At 43.0% G+C, this 24026-nt stretch overlaps 1 protein-coding gene across 11 annotated transcripts in view; it reads right to left on the bottom strand.

The window, feature by feature from the left end:
- Window positions 1-24026, bottom strand: part of tp53bp1 (tumor protein p53 binding protein, 1) — a 31991-nt gene that overhangs the window by 1081 nt on the left and 6884 nt on the right. For 2 of the 11 annotated variants that reach the window (XM_068578040.1, XM_068578054.1), the window contains exons 2-26: window positions 20742-20953; window positions 19570-19657; window positions 19405-19489; window positions 19250-19317; window positions 19037-19165; window positions 18601-18655; window positions 18345-18505; window positions 17483-17609; window positions 17270-17355; window positions 17017-17204; window positions 15238-16303; window positions 14719-14835; window positions 14485-14637; window positions 14221-14287; window positions 12653-12745; window positions 11259-11508; window positions 9338-9484; window positions 8243-8454; window positions 7769-7939; window positions 6516-6907; window positions 6238-6429; window positions 3597-3764; window positions 1755-1943; window positions 1564-1658; window positions 98-294 (exon numbers count right to left, since the gene is read on the bottom strand). In XM_068578040.1, coding sequence (XP_068434141.1) covers window positions 98-294; window positions 1564-1658; window positions 1755-1943; window positions 3597-3764; window positions 6238-6429; window positions 6516-6907; window positions 7769-7939; window positions 8243-8454; window positions 9338-9484; window positions 11259-11508; window positions 12653-12745; window positions 14221-14287; window positions 14485-14637; window positions 14719-14835; window positions 15238-16303; window positions 17017-17204; window positions 17270-17355; window positions 17483-17609; window positions 18345-18505; window positions 18601-18655; window positions 19037-19165; window positions 19250-19317; window positions 19405-19489; window positions 19570-19657; window positions 20742-20921 — 4676 coding nt within the window. In that variant the 5' untranslated portion in view covers window positions 20922-20953. Of the gene's footprint in view, window positions 1-97; window positions 295-1563; window positions 1659-1754; window positions 1944-3596; window positions 3765-6237; window positions 6430-6515; window positions 6908-7768; window positions 7940-8242; window positions 8455-9337; window positions 9485-11258; window positions 11509-12652; window positions 12746-14220; window positions 14288-14484; window positions 14638-14718; window positions 14836-15237; window positions 16304-17016; window positions 17205-17269; window positions 17356-17482; window positions 17610-18344; window positions 18506-18600; window positions 18656-19036; window positions 19166-19249; window positions 19318-19404; window positions 19490-19569; window positions 19658-20741; window positions 20954-21374; window positions 21459-24026 lie in introns of those variants that run through there. The other 9 variants (XM_068578048.1, XM_068578071.1, XM_068578101.1 and 6 more) reach the window with 9 other exon arrangements.

Genomic DNA, 24026 nt, shown 5'->3' with positions numbered 1-24026 from the left:
ATGACATGAACTTATACAATAGAAACTCTATAAACTTTCATCCAGTGAAACCCAAAGGACGAAAAGCAAAAACAATAAAAAAAAAATCTGGTCTCACCACTCGACGATGGCCTCATCAGGCCCCACGCCAGCGGGCAGCAGGTAGTTCCGGTAGTTGAGCAGCTTGTTCTCTTTGCAGCAGTCTCGCACCCAGATGTGCGACACGCTCGGCACGCCGCTGGCCAAACACAAAAGGTACTTCCTGGTGCGGCAGTGCTGGTCCGCGATGAGCAGACTCTGGTAGGCAGCCTTACACTGCAGGCAGAGAGATACCGAGTGTGGAAAAGGTTTAATCGGCGTTGATGATGGCTGTCGTGCTGCTGTAGTGACATATAGTTGGAGGCGAGCAGCTCAAAGAGAAAAAATACATGTGTGGCAGCCAAAATGGCTCAGTCCGTCCCCAGTCTTCAAACTAGATCCAGCCCTTATTGTTGGACAAATGAGAGCTAAAGAGGCAGACAATAGTCCCACTGTTGGAAGAAAAACTTATTTACTCTTAATCAGTTACTGTTTCACTGTTATATTCAGACTTCTCATTGAACAGGCTCTGTTGATCTTACACTTGGCATGTCTCCTGATAGCAATGAGACTGGGGAATCTGTAGGTTTCTGTCTGAAAGAATGTGCAGTTCCTTTGTTATCATATGACCATTTCTTGCAAACCACTCAATGTTCACAATTAGGCTGAAGACGTTATGATGTGTATTTAAGAGGTGGTTGATCTCTACATGAGAAAAGACAAGGAGCCATTTTGGAAGCACCAAAACCTAAAAGAAAAAGACAAATAATGTAATTTTTGGGGATGACTAATTTCTGTCGATGTTGGGTCCCTAATTATGCTGAAATTGGTAAAACCTCTGTCGAAATGAATTCATTACAAACCTATAACAGCACATGACAAGTTAATGGCAGCCTCGATGGCTGTGCAAACTGTCTGCACTGATAGTGTTATTGAGACCTTTAACACTATCAGTGCAGACACCTCTGCAGCAGCAGTCCTGCTCCTGCAGAACAAAATCACTTACACGTCACCTGCAAGACACCTTTCATGCATGGCGGTGTTGCTTTTAAAACCTCATTTAAAACTAAGATATTCACCAATTTACTTTTGAAGTTTAACACTAAAGATCATTCAGATTGAAAAGCTATGCAAACATTTTCGTCGCTTTGAGTTCAGGGGCGACGGTGGCTCTGTGGTTAACGTGCCCGTCTTTCAATCAGTGCATCAGTGGTTCCAGCCTTGACTCTGCTAGTCCTTGTCGTTGTGTCCTTGAGCAAGACGCTTAACCGTGAATTGCTCACCGTTTCTGTGGATACGGTGTATAGAGCAAACATGGTGTGGGACAGAAGAGTATTGTATATATTCTATATTAAATCAGACACTGATGACACAGCGCTGTGTATCACATCTTTTTTTCAACCAAAAATGTTTTGCGGTAGTTAGGGGGTTCATCACTGAAAAAAGGTTGAGAACCACTGCACTAAACTGTAGATAGAAGTGAGAATTTTTAAACAGATCACTTACTTGTTCTTCGTTGAAGTCTTGCAGGATGAATCCTCCACCAGCCTGCAGCTGGGACTCTGTGTACACTTTGTTATACGGACCGGTCTGCACGTAATCTGGGAAATGAATATATATTTATAAAACAAATTATTCTAGCTCCTCAGTCATTACAGGAAGCTCCCGATGGCTCGGCGCGCTGCGACCAGCCTCACCGTCCTCATCGTCGCTTGCGTTCCGGTTGGTCAGCCGGTCGATCTCGGATGAGGCCGTCAGCATGAAGGCGAAGCCCATGAAGAGCGTCGTGTTCTGGGGCAGCGGGCCGTGAGTCTCCGCCACGGCGCCGGACACACCAGGGAAATCCGTGCCGCTGCCGGAGGTGTTGCACAGGCCGACCCGCTGGGCTGCGGGACACAAACGCAGTCAGTTCATCCAAATTACAAAGGAATATATTTTATCATCATCTCCTGATGGTTTTAGAGATCTGACATAGTTTGTTTAAGTTCTTTGGACACACACGCACACACACACACACACATATGTATATATATATATGTATATATATATATATATATGTATGTATATATATATATATATATATATGTATATATATATATATATATGTATATATATATATATATATATATATATATATGTATATATATATGTATATGTATATATATATATATATATATGTATATATATATATATATATATGTATATATATATGTATATATATATGTATATATATATGTATATATATATATATATATATATATATATATGTATATGTATATATATATGTATATATATATATATATGTATATATATATGTATATATATATATATATATATATATATGTATATATATATATATATATATATATATATATGTATATATATGTATATATATGTATATATATATATATATATATATATATATATATATGTATATATATGTATATATATATATATGTATATATATGTATATATATATATATATATATATATATGTATATATATGTATGTATATATATATATGTATATATATATATGTATATATATGTATGTATATATATATATATATATGTATGTATATATATATATGTATATATATATATGTATATATATATATATATATATATATGTATATATATATATATATATATATATGTATGTGTATGTGTGTATATATATATATATGTATGTGTATATATATATATATGTATGTGTATGTGTGTATATATATATATGTATGTGTATATATATATATATGTATATAACACACACAGTAAATGTGTAGAGAAGAATCAATATTCTGTGTAAATAAATTAAAAATGAATTAATATTCTGTGTAAATAAATTAAAAATGCACAAGAGAGGATACCATTTTTGGATTTTTGGACGTCTGTCAATAAGACAAAAAAAAAGGAAACTAATATAAGAAACGATGTGCTGTCTGCATTGCGACAGATTTATTTTCTGTAAATTTGTCTGAACCGGCATCAAATATAAATAAACTGACATTCTTAAAACGTTATTCTCAAAAGCAAAAAGCCCGTGACTTTACAAAAGCAGACACCTCTGTAATCCTCCCACCACCGTGGACCAACAGCATGGGAACACTGGTGCACGTCATTATTTACCCAGTCGGCCTCGGCAGCGGCCAGCAGATGGCGAGGAGACGGACACGGACAAGACTTAGCTAAGCTCAGTGCAAAGACCACACGTTACTGACCAGGAGGACTCGTGCGAATGGACGAAGACAGAAAACAAGATTTAAGAACGTCACATTGCTCAAAGCACTCAAACAATTTAATTTATTCTAAAATAATTCTTCTAAAAAACATTTTTAAAAAGTGCCATCACGCTGTGCACAGCGAAACAGACTTAAAACCACTAGAGAATAATACATCTGATTTTAAAATAAAAAAGATAAAACTCCTTATGTTAAAAAAGCAGGGGAAAGAACAGTTTTACAACCCTGAAATAAATCATTTTGTTTAGAGGTGGTCATGGTTTTGGCGAGCACGGTTTTGGCGAGGGCATCTCCGTACCGACTCGGGTGCCCGAGCCCCGGCGTCCCCTCTTGGCCGGCGTCCTGGTGTCCTCGGAGGCCATCAGCTTCCTCTTGCCGGAGGGGCCGGGGGTTCGAGGGCTGCGGTCCGGCATGGTCGGACCCTCGAGGGCTCCTCTGCGCCTCCTCTTCCCCTCCACCAGGTTGTCTACGGAGAGAACACCACCTCTTAATAAAAAATGGTCCAGAAGTTAAACGCACACCAGCAGCTGCTCGAAGTTACTAAGAGATTCTTTCCACGTAGTTTAATAAGAAATTTATATAGTAATATATGTGCTTTACTACAGCAGATGGAGGAAACAGTGTGGCTGTGGATGACTCCTGACTGTTGTAGTAGCAGTAGCAGTAGTAGTAGTAGTAGTAGTAGTAGTAGTAGTAGTAGTAGTAGTAGTAGCATCAGCAGCACTGCTACTACTAGTAGTGATGTTTTACTCAGTCAGGAACAACATAAACAGTGTGTAGTAAGGGTCGCTGTGAGGTCCCATGTTCAGTGTGTTGCTTACCTTAAAGATGTATGACCAGCAATTGATTAACTTTATACAATGTTTTCCAGTTTAGTTCAGTTTTTCTTACTCAGTGAGAAAAGTCCAGTCTGTGTTGGTTGGAACAAGTGCACTGAACATCTTGTGATGTACGGAAAATGTTCCTCTTTGAGAATAGAGCAAAGATTCAGAAGTGATACTGACTAAACAGAAGTGCTCTGTCGTAGTGGATCAGACCGCATTCACGGCATGCATCTTATCTATTTTTCATTTTTGATTAACCTCACGTGGGCCGGACTGGAAGAGCCGTAAGACGCCCAGGTCTGAACTAAGCCGTCTGGGAGGGATGCCACACCCGTGTGCAGCAGTGATGAGCAAATGCAAATCCTCCCAAATGCAAAAAAGAAAAATGCAGTTAACGCATGATCAAATAATTAATGCCGTTAAAGCAGCGATTCCCAAAGTGTGGGCCGCGAAGGTACTGCAGGTGGGCCGCGAGAGGTCATTTATGAATAACTAAAATGTTTTTAATTTTCAATTTTGAAAAGTTTGAAATTAATATGGAAATATTTATGATTTAAAAGACGTGTTATTTTTTTACTGGCAACAAAGACGATGCCTGTGGAATTAAAGGTGGTTTTGGATGAAGCAGTGAGAACAGTAAATTTCATCAAAAGTCACTGGAATCACGCCTGTTTATGCGGAGATGGGAAGCGACCACCAGCAGCGTCTCCTGCACACTGAAGTCCGGTGGCTTTACTGGTAAAGTGCTCACCGACTTTTTGAAATGTGTGACAAAGTCAGGAAATGTTGTGTGAACTCCTGGTTTGAACTGTCAGACCAATTCTGTGACTTCAAGTGGCTTTGTAAGTTGGCGTATTTGGCCGACATTTTCGGGTTCTTAAATGGACTCTATCTATGTCTCCAATCTATGTCTATCTTATTTATTTATTTTTCATGTTTGATTGCCCTCACGCGGGCCGGACTGGGAGAGCCATAACTTCGCCGCCTGGGGAGATTTAAAGCGACAAGCCCCTCCAAATGCAAAAAAAACAAACATGCAGTTAACGCATGATCAAATAGTTAACGCCATTAAAGGATTGCCAGATTAATCTCGCGTTAACGCGTTATCGTGCCCAGCCCTAGAAAGCAGTGACCATGTTTCATGTCCACAGTAAGATAAAAGCCACAATAAGGAAGCTCAAGGCGTGTGACAGAAGAGTCGTTCAGAACAACTACGAGTCCTTTGACAATCTTTGTGAATTCCTCAGTAAAGAGAAGAGGCAGATCCCGACCGCTGTGGCCAACCCTGTCTCCTACAAACTACGTTCCCCCAGAACTAAAACGTATTTTCAATAACGTTGACTAGAAACATATTTTCTCCCTGATTACATCAGTGTTTGACGTATTACAAATGCGTGTGCTTGTGTTATCGTTTTGTTGCTTTCCCGCTGAATTCCAGGATATTTGAATTTCTAAACTCTGCGGAGGAAAATTAAAGAAAAGAGGCGGTGTGAGGTCGGTAACGGGGCCGGTCTGAAGACCGCTTCCATCAAGGTGCCGGTAACGGTATTCGCAGCGGGGTCTGGGCCGGTAACAGCCCCCGTACCGACGGGGCTGGTCTTCTCCAAGTCGGGTTGTCAGCTGCAGCTGACACTGACGTACGTTTGTGTTTAACATTTTAAAACATGGGAGGGCCGCAGAAGATTTTCAGATTTCCATTTGGGCTGCGGCATTCTTGAGTTTGGGAACCTCTGCGTTAAAGGATTGCCGGATTAACGCTGCATTAAAGTGTTAATTTGCCCATCCCTAATTATTATCCTACATTCTTATCAATTAAATTACCATCAAAAAAATAAAAAGATATAATAAATATTTTGTTCACACTGGTAACCCTCAGAAGCAGCTTTATATAAAACACAATTCTCGGGACAGGTGGACATATTGTCTCGTGGGCGGTCTGATAAAAACAGCAATCCAAAGAAACGCAGTGGCCCATAATGCAACTTTTTCAAGGTTGTTTACAGCACTCAGCCCCCTTTGCCATTTTTTTTGTTTTGCATTTTTAGCAGGTGGACTTAGACTCAGACCTGGTCCACCTTTACAGAAAACAAAAGGGGGCGCCGGTCTGGCTCTTACCGAGGCTGATGTCGGAGGCCTTGGCCAACGGGGTGGAGGGCTCGTAGGGCCCGAGGCTGTGCTGCTCCCTCAGCTTGTTGCCCTGCTCCAGAGACAAGATGATGGCTGTCCTGTTGTACCACTGCCTCTGACCCTCCTTCTCCACGCTGTAGAATAGCTCCTGGTCCTCGATTTTATGGCCCCTCACAACACCTGAAGACAGACAGATCCAATGAATTAAAAAAGAAAAGCCAGACTAATAAAGGTCAAAGGTCGTGACATCAAAGTCCCTCTCTCACCTATGCTGAAGTACTCGTCCTCCAGCAGAGCGGTGACCTCCGTCTCCACGGGGATGGGGTCACACAGCAGGATGTCCCTTCCCACCACCTCGCACTCGTAGCCGTCGTCGAACCGCAGGCGGAACCGCCCCTCGCCGGCGTCCTTGATGATGCGGCCCGAGTAGAAGTAGCCGTTGGACGACCACTTGGCGACCACCCGCAGGCCCACGAAGCTGCTCCCGACCGAGTGGGCCTCCTCTGGCGACGACCGCAGGGAGTCGGAGTGTCCGGGCAGCTCTCCGTCCGCGGGGCTGGCGGGGAGCAGCGGGGGCAGCATGCGAGTGAATTGCTCGTCCTCGGAGGAGGAATGTGGCTGGCCGTGTGCACCAAGCCTCCGCAGGGAGCCGCCGCCCCTTTTAGAGGTAAGCAGAGAGACGGGTCAGAAACACGACGACTTCAAGGTCCCCTGTGGTAGGACGTCTATTTATAGCATATTTTAAGATAAAGTTATATATTTATCATCACTGGTGTGGGTTGGCATGCCGATCGTTGCTCCATAATTGAGAAATATTTATCAAGCTCTTGACTTTTAAATTTGTAGATCATTTTAGCGGTTTTAACCCACTAATCCACAAACTGTTTTTGGGCTCCCGTTACATTTTTCTTTTTGGGGTTCAGGCATGGCGTAACTTTTGGCACAGGTGTAAGTCTATAATAAACTGTACAGACCCTCAAACACTTTAAGGTTATTGAAGGTCATTCAGAGAATGACATTTGCAGCAGACATGATGCATTCTATTATAATCAGGCTTCAAATTATAGAAACTTTTTAAAAAGGGATGCACAATGCTCCACTCAGCTGGTCTACCTGTCTGTCAGTCTTCTAATTCATTCAATAAATATTAAATAAAAAACGTGCAATTAAATAACACATTTTCTTTCTAATAACAAAACAATTTGACTTTAATGGAGAAAAGAGTCTAGGAATTATTGAATTAGTAGATTGATAAAAAGATATGATCCATAATCTGAATAAATGACGAGGATTTAGACATAACCAATCTGACGTTCTGTTCGTGGTGGTTTTCACGGGTTTACGACATTTACGAGAAATAAACAAGTAAGCAACAATTGATTCACGACAGAAATCAATCGATAGTTTCAGCTCAGTGTGAGAAGATTAGTGAAAAGAGGAAAAGTGAAGTATTATAAAGATGTTTTCTGCCTTATCAGCGGTGGCTTAAAGTGCAGAGCGAGCCTCAGCGAGGACTCACCTGGACATCAAGGAGCGGGACCGGGGTCGCCCCCTTCTCGCCCTTCCTCTGGGGGTCAGTGGGGCGACAGCCCGGGACCCGAGGGTGCCGTAGCCTCTGTCCACCGTGACCACTGACCCTGCCCTGTGACCCCTGTGACCCCTCTGTTGCTGCCCACCTCCCCTCCTGGGACTGCAGACACACAGAGGGGACGAATGGGATCCGGTCAGGTTGCATGGGGCACTGATCTGGGGGTTGCACTACAAAAAACAGAAACACCCCCGTCGGCATTGGACAAGGGAGTGTCTTTTTTTTTTCTTTTTGCGACCCCCTAGATTCGTGCCCGCGAGCAACTTGTACCACGAAGCAGGCCGGGATCAGTGAATCACTGAGAAATTAAGGTGTTAGAAAGGCAAAGAAGTTGAAGGAGTGACACAGGAAATCGGCATGCAGCTGGTATAGACGAGAGAAATGTGTGGGAGGTGGGGATGGTACCTGAAGGCCCCTCGGCTGGGCGGCATGATGAAGTCCGGTCGCGTGAAGCCGCTGCTGCTGGTTCCTCCGGAGCTGTGCTGCAGGCTGGAGGCCTTGGATGACAGGGAGCTGATGTCCGCCAGGTCACCAGAGGTCACGGAGCTGTTGCCCGTGCGGCACGGGGAGATGTCGCCGTCCAATACCTGGCAGTCCACCACGGGCTCCTCGCTCTCCTGGTAACAAACAGGTCACAGAAGATGTCAAGTGAGGGAAACGGGGATGCCATTTAGAGACTTGGGATGCACCCCAAGTCTCTAAATTGCATCCCTGTTTCCCTCACTTGTGTCCCTTCCTTGCGTCTTAGTCCCGCCCACCAGGGATGCACGGAGAGACACAAGGAAACCAAGCGAGGAGTAAAGACGCGAGGAAATTGTTTTAAGAGACATGAGACGTCCTATATAACTTGAGTTTATTTTGTGATCGTCTTCACTCTGGTATGAAACTCCAGCGAACAGTCTGCTCAGCTGCAGCGTCCAATCAAATAACAGAGGAACAGTGAGGGGGGCGTGTCTAGTGTTAAAACACTTCCTGGAGGTCTGCGCTCGGGGCTCCTCGATCATGGCTCCTCCAATTTCCCTACTTGCTCCTCGATCCTCCGAGTCGAATAAGAGATTTGGGACGGCCTTCAATATGGCAGCGCAAAACCACTTCCGGCTCAGTCGAGGATCGAGGAGACGGCAATTTAGAGACTTGGGATGCATCCTGTAATTCACGTGTTAAAGCTGCATTCTCTCTACTGAGCACCAGGGGACGACTCCTCTGGTTGTATAGAAGTCTATAGAAAATTACATCGTAAACATGAGTTTATGTCTGAACCTCCTGTGAACTTTATTACATTCTATAATCCCTCATTCCCATTTTTACTTTGGTATTTTTCATCCTGGATCCTACGTTCCTGTGTTTCAGTGATGAAACAAGGACAAAGATTGTTTAACTTTTGGTCCAGTATCCAAGGAGTGAAGGCTGGACATATAATCAAAGAGCTGAAACGCACTATGAAGCTAAAGAAGCCCTTTAGGAACCAAAAGGTTCCCTCCATAGCTGTTTGTTATTTACCTCTGTAACTTTGCGCTCCACTTCTTTGCCGTCCTCATAATAGACGTCCGTGATGATCCGTGTGATGGTGGTGCGCACTTCCTGGATGGTGCGCACGTGTCTGTGGTGGGCAGCGGCTCTTCTATAGGACGGCGAATCTGGCTCTCCCTTTAAGATAACAAAAAATACAAGAGTGTCAATCGGACTGGGACACACACACACACACACACACACACACACACACACACCCACACCCACGTTCCTGTGCGCGGCCGTTCACGTGCCTGCAGCCTGCAGATGCACAGACCAACAAGATGCACATTTTAGACGGATTTGCTCTCACATTCAGTCGGATTTCAACACGTCTGAATTTGTTGGATATTGACCGCAGTTTTTGACAGAAGACAAGATTTCCCACGTTTTGAGCTATAAATTATGTCCAAAGAGTACACGGTTTGGAGTAAGAGCAAGTTTAAAATATTTTTTTAACAAAATCCTAACGTCTCTCTAAACTCTAAGTATGACGTCACCCGCTCTGAGCTGCCCAATACACACCAATGATAAAGGCAGAAAAGGTGCGGAAAAAACATAAAACGAAAACGCAGACAGTTAAAACACTATAAGAGATATAAAAAAAGTGCAGTCATACAGTAATAACTGAACGTTTTGTCTACATTTTAGAGGTGAAAAGGTGTCTCTCGCTGAAGGCATGGCCGAGCCTTTATCTTTTGAAGTTGAAGAAGTTGAAAGCGGATTTGAAGATGTTCTTCATTGGAAACCATTCATTTTTGTTTTCATAAAAAGCTGAATAATTTTAATATTTGAAAAAATATTTTAGTTGGAATGCTTGAAGCATCCCAACTAATAAGCCCGTAAGAGAACATAAAGTGTGCCACACTTAAGAATAATAAGCCCACAGGAGAACATGAAGTTGGCTTGCAGCATGGGGTCTCTGGTCTGTGTATTTTGCGGCCAACGGATTTTCGTTTTGAAATGAGACAACCAAAATCAGGAAACAGCTCGTTTCCCGATTTCCGTTTAGAAATAGGAAAACAAAAAACAGAAAATGACCCATTTTCCGTTTTTGTTTTGATAATAGAAAACAGGAAACGGAAAACGACCCGTTATCTGATTTTCTTTGATGTGCTTAAACATGGACATCGAGAATTAAAATACTGCGTGGAAATCTTCTTTCTATATTTCTCGTAGGTTTTTGTGTTGTGACCCGGAAGTTGCTCACAAAAGCTTGACAGTCACATTCATGTCAGCAGAGGACTGACATATAATCAACGTGTTTGTAATACGTCAAACGCCGACGTAATCAGGGAGAAAAATATGTGTCTCGTCAACGTAATTGAAGATGCGCATTAGTTCTGGGGAAACGTAGTTTGTAGGAGACAGGGTTGCAGCACACCACCTCCATACTTTTCTCTCTGAAAAACCATGTGTCGTTCCAAACGTGGTACATAACGCAGTGGTGATATCACCACAAGACATGCCATTCATTCATGTTCTGAAATAAAACCTGCATATTCGTGCCATGCCATTCTGTTGAGGTGCGCCTCATGGACGTCCGACACCAAATTAAATACACCACCAACTCCTGATAGCTTTCGGGTCACAACACAAAAACCTACGCAGCACGCCAGCGCGTCCCCTGCTGACATGAATGTGACTGTCAAGCTCGTGGAGAGCAACTTCTGGGTCACAACACAAAAACCTACGCAAAATTGAGAAAGAAGATTTCCACACAGTATTTAAATTCTCGATTATCATGTTTAAGCACATCAAAGAAAATCAGATAACGGCTCGTTTTTCGTTTGCGATTGACCCCATTGCGGCTGAAGCCATACTTAATGAACATGTTCAGTAACAGATACATAGATTCGCGTTAACTCTTTGTACTGGGAATAGAAGGAGCTGTGGACACAAAGTGACTGACCTTGTTGCACGGACTGGATGTGGCGGCACCGTCTCTCTGTTTGGCCTCCGTCCGGTTTGGGGCAGGCGGTTTTGGAGTCGGATGCGGGGCTCGTCTGTCCTCGGGGGGCTCGGCGGCGCCCGCACAAGCCTTATAGGTCTCCTGAGCCGCCGCTTCCTGTTGCGTGAGCTCCGATTGGCTGTTTGGGAGGCTGTTGCATCCCAGCGAGGACGCCAAGGTGCTCCTCTGTGGGGAGGCAGGCAGCTGCCCTCTGTTGAAATGAAGAGTCACAAATCGTAGGTAAAGAATAAAATGCATTAAATTATGAGTTGGTTGTATTATGGGGAAAAACTTTGAAGATCGAATCTTAAAATCTAAATGGTAAGAGAGAAAAAAAAAATCTCAAATTTGCAAGATTATCAAGTCACAAATTCACGGAAATAACTTGGTATGAACAAGGACAGATAAAAATAAAAGCGTGCATTACACTATTTTTTACTTTATTATTGAATTTGGCGCATAAAGCGATTAATCGCAAAAAAAACATGCGATTAATCAGTTAATTTTTTTCAACTTTGCCCAGCCCTAAAAAAACAATAAAAACACTTTGACTCCTTGATATAGGAAGACGACCTTCTCTTTCCCACTTTTTCTTTTGATATCTGCAAAAATACGGAAAACATAACAGAATAATATGGTCTTCTCTCCGGCACCATCATCCGGTCAGACCTTATTATTAACAAATAAATCGCGTTATTCTCTCATTCAAACAGCACACAGCTCTGAAAACGGTTTCCTGCAAGAAACCAGTGGAATGAAGAGAGAATTTTATTTGTAAAAGCAGCGTCGCTCCATCCACAGAACTACACCTCCCAGCTCACCGTGGCCCGAGAGAATACGTAGAAGATAACCATCAATCACACCTGCAGACTCTAAAAGTAGGTCGCACACAACCTATTTCTGTCTACTGAAATGTATTTCAACGGGGGAAAACTATTCACACGAACATGTGAAGTTCCTGCAGCTCAGAGCTGCAGTACAAAAATGTGTTAATTCCACACAAATTAAATCAACTCTTCTTACAGCATCTTTAAGCTCCAAACTCAGAACTCCGACTAAAGTAGACATTGAGGAGATACAAGTGGGACAACACTGTTCTGGGCTTTCTCCCAGCGCCTTCATATGTATTATATCCTGATTCCAGCCTGGCAGGACCTGTGTGTATGCGTGTGTGTGTCTGTGTGTGTGTGTGTTCCCGTGCTAAACTTTAAAAGAGCTGGACTGAGAGCTCTGTGTTTCAGCTCTTCAGAAGCACATTTCCAAGCAGTCGTTCTGCGGGTGCATTGTGGTCCCCTGCAGCTAAAGAACCAAGTGAGAAGATGCACTCCTGCGCCGTAAAGGTGAAAGTTCTTTACCTGACAGGTGTGGCATTGCCTCCAGCCTGGTGGTCCTCCCTGGCTTCCTGTTGTCTGTGGACCTGTCTGACACGACTGAACACAGACGGGCTGCTGGGAAATTTAACAATAGTGTTAGTCTGCAACGACTAATCCATTAAATATTTTCATAATTATTGGAAACATAAAGAGTTGGCCAACTTGTGTGATCGGGTTAGAAATACGGCGTCTGGGAGAAATTTAAAACCTGTGTGCGGCTGTGATGAGACACTCCCAATGCAAAAATTAAATAAATGGAGTTAACGCATGCTCAAATAATTATCAACTTTAACACATTTTTTTCACACATTTTTAACGCGTTAATGTGCCCACCCCTAGTATATATGTATGTATGTATGTATGTATGTATGTATGTATGTATGTATGTATGTATGTATGTATGTATGTATGCATGTATGTATACGCACTTTATATGGTAAGTTAACGCAGCAATCCTTTAACAACGTCAATTATTTGATCATGTGTGAACTGCATTTTTTTTTTTTGCATTGGGCTCACACTGCCGCACACAGGTGCTGCACTTTAAATCTATCCTGGACTGCGAAGTTCAAATAAATAAATAAGATGCACGCCATGAATGCAATAGAACGACATACTTTTACTTTCAAGGCAATTTATGTACGCGTGCGCGTGCTTCCGTAGCCTCACCAACAGGCAGTGTTGAGGACTTGATCCTGACGTGAAGGCACGTATTGTTATGTAGGGGTCATCAGTAAGTCCTGAGATTTTAGGTTCTAGGTGAGACGCTAGCTTCACTGACCAATCACAGCACATGTTAATGGTCACGCGACCAATCACACGTCCAGGGTCTGGAGAAGGCTGTTTCATGTATTTTAACCAGGCTAATCTTACATATATAAAGAGAAGTAAAATGTGATTAGATTAAAAAAAGGCTGTTAAACAAGTCTTAAGAAGCCACACGAGAGGCCTGAAGGAGCAGAGGAACAGATGAAGGCAGCTGTGCAGCGAGAAAATAAGCTAATAGGGAAAAAATATTATAATACATGTAGTGTATTTGTGAAAAACAATTACATTATAAAACAATCTATAACTTAATTATAAAAAATGAAAACATAAAAAATATTTTTTTTAATTATAAAATAGTTATAACTTTGTGATTCTGTTTAGGCCTTCTTTTTTGAAGGCCTAAACAGAATCACAAAGTTATAACTATTTAAAAAAAATATTTAAGGCCCTAATGGCCAACCACTAATACCACTATATATCTATATCTATATATATATGTGTATATATATATATATATATATAGATATATAGATCTATATAGATATAGATCTATATCTATATAAATATAGATATAGATCTATATAGATATAGATCTAGATCTATATATATATATAGATCTATATCTATATCTATATATATATATATATATATATATATATATATATATATATTTATTATAATCCATCCTACAAGACATTCCATATTTCTCAATACAAAGTGTTTCCTTCAGCTGCTTCTCTAAATTAAAAACATAAAAGAATTTAGATAATGTGCCCGGTTACCTGGTTACGGCCTTGGCAACAGCTGTAACCTTGGCGACAGGTCTTTCCTCCTCCGAAAGTGCTGGCTCTGTGTTGGAGAGAGAGAGAGAGAGAGAGATAGAGAGAGAGAGAGAGAGAGAGAGAGAGAGAGAGAGAGAGAGAGAGAGAGAGAGAGAGAGAGAGAGAGAGAGAGAGAGAGAGAGAGAGAGAGAGAGAGAGAGAGAGAGACTGTATACATGAGTGTGTCACTGCCGGAAGGAGCCGGGTTGAGGGTGCGACTCTCACTCTGCAGGCTGAAGTGCTCTGAGCTTCCCTCCTCCACGGGCGTCACCAGCTTCATCCTCAGACTCAGCTTCCCGTCGCCCGCATTCGCCGTGTCGTCCCCGCTTTCCCCGGCAGCACCTGCCATGCCAGACTTTTCAGAGAAGGAAGAGATCTCTGCAGAAAAAAAAACCATTGACGAGGCAGCTCGGCACCAGATCGCTTTATAATACAAGTTGTTGTTGTTGTAGGACCCACCGATGGGGGTGCTGTGTCTCAGCGTCTGCTTGAGCTGGCTGATGAGAGGGGGCGTGGCTCCAACAACAGGACCAATCAGCTCCCCTTCTTTCGGAAGCGTGAAGTGGAAAGAAATTTCTGTCATAAAATTTAAAAAGAAAAAGCATTCCGGGAATCAGTAATGCTTTTTTCAAGAACCTTTACAGAACATTTTAGAGGTTTTAGGTTTGATGTGAAGTAATCCTTGTTGGAACCTTGCAACACGTTGCATTCAAGGAAGGAAACTAACTCGATGGAGCTCCAGAAGTCACGAAAACATCAACCAGGAACCAATCTAACAACGTAACAGCTGGATTAATGTGTATGAAGTAGTGCTGGAGTAGACCACCTGAACAGACACCGGGTGGCCCAAACCAGAGTGTATCGAGACTGCGACGAGACCCCAGACCAGACCAAGTCCCACATTCAAAGATCCACATTCCCATAAAAACACATTTAGAGTTTACCTAAAGTTTGCTACCATGCAGTATATCCGCTTACCTCCTGAGCTGTCACTCAGGCTCTTGTTTTTGAGCCCCTCCGTCTCAGGCCCGGCCCTCTCAGGCTGGGAGAGCCTATCAGAAGCTGCGTGGACCTTCTTGGCCTGAGCCCGCAGCTCGTGGCCATCAGTGGAGACGATCGGCTGGAAGCTGCTGCTGGTCACGTCTTTCTGAGCCGGGGAGTCTCTCTCACTGTCTGGGACAACGATGACACTGTCGTCTCCTCGGCTTTCACTCTTCTTCTCCTCCTCCTCCTCCTTCTTCTCCTTCTCCTCCTCCATCTCTATAGGCTCAGGGGACAACAGCTTGCTGTGGGAGAGGACCAGAGCCATTTCCGAAGGCTCCTCCGTCGCCTCCTGCTGCTGCTCCTGCTCCTCCATCACCTTCTTCACCATCTGACTGTTACCAGCTGCTCCGCGCTTCTGCGGCGGCGATTTTAGGAACGGACTCTCTGCACTTCCTCTTTCCTTCCTCGAGCTTACAGAACCCTTCGCCGCATCCACAGCAGAAGTCTGTGAGACCTCGGGCGTGGCGTCTGCGTGGGGAGTCTCCTGCGCGCAGCTGTTCACAGTCAGATCGGAGGAATCAAACTTTGGTTGAGAGCAGGACGCTGCTTTTTTGGCAGCGCTTGCCTCTTCGCCGGCCTTTACATTCACGTTTTCGACATTCAAAGAAGTCTTTTTGGGCACATTGGACTTTCCCTCCGCTTCCGACGTGTCGTTCTCGGCGCTTTCGCCGTGCGGCTTCGGCGATTCGGAAGCAAAACCTTTGGAGGTGGTGAGTGTTTGAGACTCCGGAGGGACGTCGTTGCTCTCGCTCCGCTGCCGTGAAGCAGCGGAGTTGCTGGCGCCGGGCGGCTCGCCCAGCTCCTCGATCTGCGTGGCCTGGCTGTCCTCCTCCTCTTCCTCCTCTTGCTTTTGCTCTGAGGTCTGCTGAGCTGGACTGCTGCATGTGAGCTGCAGAGGGAGCAGGAAGGAAGCCGACTCCGGGCGCTGAGACTGTGTCTCGCCCGTCTTCTTATCAGAGCGCTGCGGGGCCTCCTCGCTCGGCGTCAGGACAAACACATCCTAAGAAGAAGAAAAACAAAACACACATGAAATATTGTGAACTTGTGATGCAACAAAAGATCATTGCCATTATCCATTAACTTGCAGAGTTTTTTTTATTTTTACAATACAAAAGAAATATGAGAAAATTGGTAAATATTACAATTTCCTAATGTGACGTCTTCAAATAGATTGTTTTGTTTGAACAGGAAACAGTAAATTGAAATTTACCAAAGCAGAAATGTTGCGCATTTTAAGTGAAAAACCCTCACTTTTCCTTCAGAAATGAATTGGAGTGAAAACCTTTACATTATTATTATTATTAGTATTATTATTATTATTATTATTATTTACTACTGAAAAACTTACTTTAATAAATGATAAAACATCATTTAAACTATCAAAACTATTTATTATCTATGTATTATCTATTTATTTGTCGTATGATTGAGGTAAGTAAAGAATAAATAAATTGATTGACAGATCAAAAATAATTTGTCATTTATCATGTAAACAGTGAAAATGTTTTATATCACATTTAACAGAATATCTTCCGTTTATGTTTTCGCCGTTTGGTCGACATCACATCTCATTTGAAGACGTCTACTCGGTCAAATTTCTGACATTTCACTCAACAATTATCCGCATAATTTTAATGTCCGTCATGTGTCGCAGCCCTAAAATAAATAAGTGAAAGAAAAGACTAACTGATTAAAAAGAGAAGAAGTACATACGTGAGAGAACTCTGGCTGGGAGGGCAAAGAGAGCGTTCGCTCCAACACAAAACCAGGTGAGTTCTGGGAGACGGGTGTAGAGGCAGATGGGCGTGGCTTAGAGGCAGCCTCTGTTTCCATCGGCTCCTCCCCTCCCGCTCGGTCTTCCAGGGCCAGTGAAGTGTCCATCGGCTCATCGGCACCTGAAACTTTGAAAGCTCTTTTCACGCGCTCCGTCTATTGGAATAACTCAAAAGGAGGTTAAATCATTTACCGTGTTTGTCCTCTGGATCGGTCGGAGAGCTGGGAATAATTAAAGGGGTCTGGGGGAAGGTGTCTGGGGTTGGGCCCACGTAGTCTCTAGATAAAAGAAGTACATTGAATAAAAAGAGGGGCAGAGAGATCAGAACGTTCAGGTCATCTTCTGCGTTGTGCTCGTGAGTGTGTAGTAATATACGATTGTGGTAATGTGCTGTGGTGGACTCACTGGGAGAGACTCTCTTGCACCAGTGTTCCCTGCCCAGACAGATGCAGCAGCCGTAGGGTGTGCGCCGGCGTCGGGGTCGGGTGGCCCTGCTGCTCCAGCTCGCACACCGTGCTGTCCACCGCAGCGCCTGAGAAGCAGTTTGTTGTTGTTGGTTTTGGTGGTAGGCGCCAAACTATTTTATTTTATTCAAATGTTATCCCTTCACCTTGTTCTCGTCTACAGTGGTTATTTGCATATAAATAAACAATTTAAGTATTTAAATTAAACATTGTATTTTTGCTGTTTACATAATTATATATGTAATTATTTATTCTTTTAAGTATGTATTATAAAGCTGCTTAGAGCTGATGAAGTTAAACAGATTTATTCAAGTTTTTCACCAAAAACTATTATTTTTACCAGATTACACATAAACACAGCACGATAACATTATAATTTTGGGGTGACCGTGGCGCAGTGGTGAGGAGGGATCATCCTTCAATCAGAGGATCGGCGGTTCGGCCCTGTTAGCAAGGGTCGATGTGTCCTTGAGCAAGACACTTAACCCTAAAATTGACTGACTGGAACTAAGTTAGCTGTTAGCTCCAGTGCTGCTAATGTTACTAGCTCTCCTCCTGCTCTCCTCAAAGCTAATTGTTTTGTCTCATCATCATCATCATCCTCCTCCTCCTCCTCTCCAGATGAGTTAAAATAGGAATTGCGCAATGGTAAAGTACATAATTATCATGTGTTTAAATGTAATCTTAAAAAATGTTGTTTTTAGAGAAAAGCTTGAGGACGTCCCCTCCTATATTTTGGGAATCGTGACCTCCCTGCAGCCCTGTTGTTTTAGTCCGTTCGTGCCGCACATGCACACTCTTACCGGTCTTGTCAGCGTCGAACATGTCCTCCTGCGAGGACAAGATCTCACAGTCCTGTTCGCTGGAGGCCTGGAGGCCCTGCGAGTGCAGCAGAGCCTGGATGCCCAGCTGCCTCCCCGACGGACCTGAAGATGCTAACGAGCTGCTGGAGCTCACCTCAGACCTGGAGGAGAGAAAAGAAAAGAAACGCGGCTCATCTCAGACCGGTAGCTCCCAGAAATGAACGTAGGATTTGAAACACACAGTGCGCAGCCGAACCTCACTGCCTTCTTGTCCCGACTCTCTGAAGTCCTGGAGTTGACCTTCTGCTCTGCTGGCGATGAAAAGAGGGTCAAAGTTAGATTGAGTCATTAAAGTAGGATTTCCTCTTTCCTAAAGTCCTTGAACACGTTGCATGTTTCAGGCAGAAAAATTTGAAATTTAACGAGGCTTAAAATTGTCCAAAAAAAATGTTTTCCTCGACAAATCCTAATTTAAATAGGCCGTAGACTCAAACTCAAAACATTTCATTCTGCGCAACTAGGAAGCTGTGACTGACTTTTTTATGATTCATGTCATGGTAACCGTGTTATTCTGCACTAACGACGTGTTTGAGATCCCTCTAGTTCTCGTCGTAATAATAAGTGAAAATTCAGGCCAAAGAGTGTAAAAAAAAAAACAACCTGCAAAAGCTTTGTGGTTCAGAGGGTTATACCTGATCTACTGCGGCTCTCGCTGTCTGGCTGCGGTTCCACGTCTGCTTCTTCCTCCCACCTGTTCACCACTTCACCTCGCTGGTCCTGACTCTGAGAGAGCTCCAGAAAGCCAAAGTGAGAGGGTTCCCCTGAAACACAACACACATCAAATTCAAGTCCATCGCTGGATGTTGGCATTATTCTTCCTCCATATGCGAGAGGGGGACTCCTACCCTCAGACTGGGTGCAGTGAGTTGTAGAATCAGCCCCAGGCTCCATGTCGCCGTCCTCCGGTGGACACCTAAACGCACAGAGACCAGAGACGGTGTACACACGTCATCACACGCCGAGCATCGACAACAAGTACACATGTCTGATCTTTGCGTACTTTTTCTCATTCGGAGGAGGGAAAACGTTGACGACTTGACTTTCCTCCTCCAATGCAGAGCTGGGATTGGCCGCCATTACAATGCCTAAAGGAGGAAAGTAGCATTGGTTTCTTTGTGCAGGATAAGTGGAATAAAAGTACGTGACCAGTTAGAAATGCACTGACCAGGTTCAGCTTGGTTGTTACTCTGGGAGCTCTCTGATTGGCTGTCACTCTGAGAGTATCTGCTTCCCAGCGGCGACGAAATCAGTTCCTGGAAAACAATACATCATCATTCACTAAGTAACAAATTTTAAGATAAATCAAAATTGTTTATTTCCTGTTACCTTGAACAGACGATTAATTTGACTCGGTGAAAGGTGCATAACAATAAACATATAATAGGACAAGCTGCTTAGAAGACTTAATGAGCACAGACGGGCCTGTTGTCATCAAGTCCTGTGATTAGGGGTTCTGTCTTTTAAACGACTTGTTCCAGAATAGAGAGTTGTTGTGGTGGGGGATGGGGGCACTGAAAGGGTGGTTGAGAGGCATGGGCCCTGCTGAACTGGGGGAGAGGGATCTGGTTCACTAAAGCTGGTGGAAGACCTGGGGTCATGAGGTCAGGACTGCTGCATTTCAACAATATATAACTAGATTGTTTTGGTGTGAGTTGCCTACTTTTGGAGATATCGGTCTTCTGTCCAATATAATGGGACTCTACTCACACACACACACACACACAGTTGTGAGATTAAAAAAGCAGCGAAGTACATTTTTAAAACTTAACGGCAACGTCTTCCAGAAATCATGACAGAGTTACATACTCAGACAACCTACACACTGTGCTGCGATTGATAAACAGCCCTGAAGATCAGAGGAAGGCAATAACTTAATAAATTAACTTTAAACAAAACAAACAAACTGTAGAGCCACCTCTTTGCTTCCTGCTCACTAAACATCCCTGCTTTCAGCTTTGTGACACACTTTTGAACCTCTCATCCAATCAGGAGAAAACATTGTACTATTTACTCTGTAAAATGTAATATTTTACACAAAATGTGTGATTAACTTGTTTATAATGTTAACGTGATGTTAAACGCGAATCATGCATACTTTAATCCGAATTAAAAACCCTTTATACAATTATACAACATACAATACTGTAACACTTTTTTTAAATTTATTATTTTAGCATTTTAAACAATTTCATTGTACAGGGAAACTTGATTTGAACTGCCAGTATAACAATATTATCTGAATACTTGCTGCACCACTTTAGCTGTCAGTCCTGTAATTAACTACAGAACATGCAATATGAAATATGCAGCATCCGAACCCATAAACCGGCCGCTCACCAGAACCGGGCTGCGGGACGTGGGCTGCAGGCTGGACAGGCGCCGGGCCAGCAGGGCTCGGTAGCTGCTCTCGGGATCGTCCTCCTGGGCGACGCTGTCCGGCTGGGAGTCCTCCACGATCAGACACGGGTTGTCGGGCTGTGGCAGGCTGGAGTCCAGTTCGTTTCCTCCGGGATCCATGAAGTCGGGCCGGGGGGACAAGAGACGGGCTGCTGAAAGCGGTAAACAACAACGAGGGCGGACATGTGAGTTTAGAGCCGGTTATTGTTACCTGGAAGTAGCCAGGTGTTACGGGTTTACGTGCGAGCGTGTTAACCGGAGACTCAATGAATAGCTGTCCCCGTGAATGCCGCATTGTTACATTTGTTATATATATATATATATATATATATATATATATATATATATATATATATATATGTGTGTGTGTATGTTACGAGGTGGCTTGACATATATACACACACGTTACGAGGTGGCTTGACACTGTTTTGAAGAATAAAGAAAATGCGGCAATCACAAGGACAGATACATGTTCATCGTCACCAGTTACCACGGTCGCCCGTTAAACCGTAACACCGGCGGTGGCGTCTCCCTCCCCGACTCGACCCATAAAGTAAACTCCCACACACACACCCGGAGCGTCGATTCAACACCGTAACGGCCACACGTTAACAAGTTACCAAAGTGTTTAATCCTATTTCTGCTTCATGGTTGTTAGACTCAGCTAACAGGCTGCGCGGGAAAAACTTTCAAGCAGCGGTTCCATTGGTCACAGTAGCGCGATGACGTCAGAACGCCAGATTAGTTTTATGGTTCAAGTATTTTCATTTTTCTGTAATGTTTGGCGGAAGGCTTTTTTAAAATTCTTTTACTATATTTATCCTGTGTCAATATCTATGAAGCTTATTGGACTCTCTGAAAAATTGTTGTTTTCCTCTCTCTCTCTCTCTCTCTCTCTCTCTCTCTCTCTCTCTCTCCGTGTGTGTGTGTGTGTGTGTGTGTGTGTGTGTGTGTGTGTGTGTGTATAGTAACAACGTCTATTTCAGAATCAGAATCAGAAATCAGAATTTTCTTACATTGTAATCTTTATTTATTTGTCTAAATTCACAATTTAGTTTCTCTGTATTATTCTGTTGCATAATGCGTTCAATGTTTGTATAATGTTTCTTTAATAAAGATTGAGATGAGGGCGGGGGATAACTTATTTTGTACTTGTTTCATGTTCTTCCATAGAAATATAGGTAAATATTCATTATGTATTATTTAGTACGAACAAATCGGGTCCGATCTACATCCAGGACATGGTCAAACCATACACCCCAGCTCGTTCACTCTGCTCAGCTTCTCCCAATCCGCTTGTAGCTCCACCACTGCGAGCTAACCACTCGACAAAGTCACGACTGTTTGCTGTCCTGGCTCCTCAATGGTGGACTGAGCTCCCCATTGACATCAGGACAGCAAAAAGTGTCTCCTGGTGGGTTTTGTAGAATTGTAATAGTCTGGGGTGTAAATATTGGAATTGCACATGTATAATAAAAAAATGGTTTAAGTGTCTTTTAGTGTCTACAGGAGAGCATTTGGTTTAAGGAACAAAGGGGACGACTGGACCACCTGTGGTCTGGGGAACTTCCTCCTGTTCTTATCAGGACAGGAGGGGGATTCGAGTTGCATTTGAACTGCTGCAGAAGTGGGGAGACTTTACATGCATGGGGTTTCTGGAGGATGACTTTAGCTCAGAATAGAGAATTCCTGTTGCACTGTAACCTGTAGAACTGAATAACAAATTCCTTCTAGGTCAAATATGTTGTTAGCTAACACAGGAGGGCGGAGTGAGGACTTCAGGTACCGGAAAACAGGAATGTTATGGAGCCAACTTCAAAACCTATGCCAAAGAGAGACTCCGCCCCTGTGGGACTCTTAGCTAATCGCATGCTATAAATTTGAACCAATGAGGTGAATGAGCCCAACGGCTGGAATGTTTCAAACCAGGTTGTGGATGCCTGTGAGGTGGTTCTCATGAGACAGTAACGGTCTGTGGAGCAGAAGCTCAGAGACCCTCAGCTGAGAAATGTATACTGTTTCACCATTTAAACTTTAATTAAACAGTTTTATTATAATTCATTGAGTTCTGGACCTTTTCTCCACACAAGCACCCAGGAATCTTGGACATATTTAACACTACATCTTCCGTCGCAAACTAAAAACACATATTTTTTGACTACACCTTGAATAAGGAAGGTAGTGCAGTAGTAGCACTTTAGTAGCACTTAAATGGCACTTACTGATAGCACTTTGTAGTTTGACTTTATTGAAGAAATTGTACTTTTCTGATTATTGTTGTTCTGAGTTTGTACTCACAGTTAAATGCACTGATTGTAAGTTACTTTGGATAAAGGCGTCAGCTAAATGAAATGTAATGTAGTACTCATTAATATATTTCATTATTTAATTTAGAATTATTTTTCTTTTTAATTTAATCAAATATCAGTACTTTATATAATAATGTTATACACTGTGCATCACCAACAATAACATTTAAATTGTAATCTGGAAATTAATTCAGCAAATACTCTCTTAATGTATAGTCTGTAAACCCCACTGTGTTTTGTCCCTTTTGGCTCAACAGTATTATTACCGTTGTGAGTTTTAATATGTTCTTGTATTTATAATTATATAGTTACTTGTATCTGATATATTACTGTTGAGTTTTACACTCCAATTTATCATTGTCAATCTATCCTGTGAAAAAGGTAAATAGGGCACCATGTCCCACGGTGGGATCTCAGAGAACTTCAGAGGTCCTTGAGAGGCTTTCGGGGACATCAGGCAAAATGAGAATTAGGTTAAGTTTTAGCTGGACCTCCCTCCCACCGACCATGAATCATGGCTGTCTGGAGCTGGTCCTGCATGCTACGATGGACTGTGGCTATCTGGATCGTGGTCCACGCCTTCTGCTCATTATGTGAATATTGTCATATTCATGTAATATGCTGCAACTCTGCTTCGTTGCTCATTCTGGTCACATGACATCTATTGCTTCTGTCCATTCTGGGAGAGGGATCCTCCTCTGTTGCTCTCCCTTTGGTTTCTTCCCCTTTTTCCCTGTGGAAGGGTTTTTACTATCTTTTTTTGGGGGAGTTTTCCTGATCCAATGTGAGGTCCTGGGACAGGGATGTTATGTGTACAGATTGAAAAGCTCTCCGAGGCAAATCTTGTATTTGTGATTTTGGGCTGTACAAAATAAACTGAATTGAATTGAACTTTTACAATCAGTCCCCTAAGCTG

The sequence above is a fragment of the Clinocottus analis genome, unplaced genomic scaffold (genome assembly GCF_023055335.1).
Source record: "Clinocottus analis isolate CAN_PGR_092001 unplaced genomic scaffold, fCliAna1.0.p SCAF_1, whole genome shotgun sequence".
In the NCBI taxonomy this organism is placed as follows: Eukaryota; Metazoa; Chordata; class Actinopteri; order Perciformes; family Cottidae; genus Clinocottus; species Clinocottus analis.
This window is presented reverse-complemented; position numbering and strand designations above follow the sequence as displayed.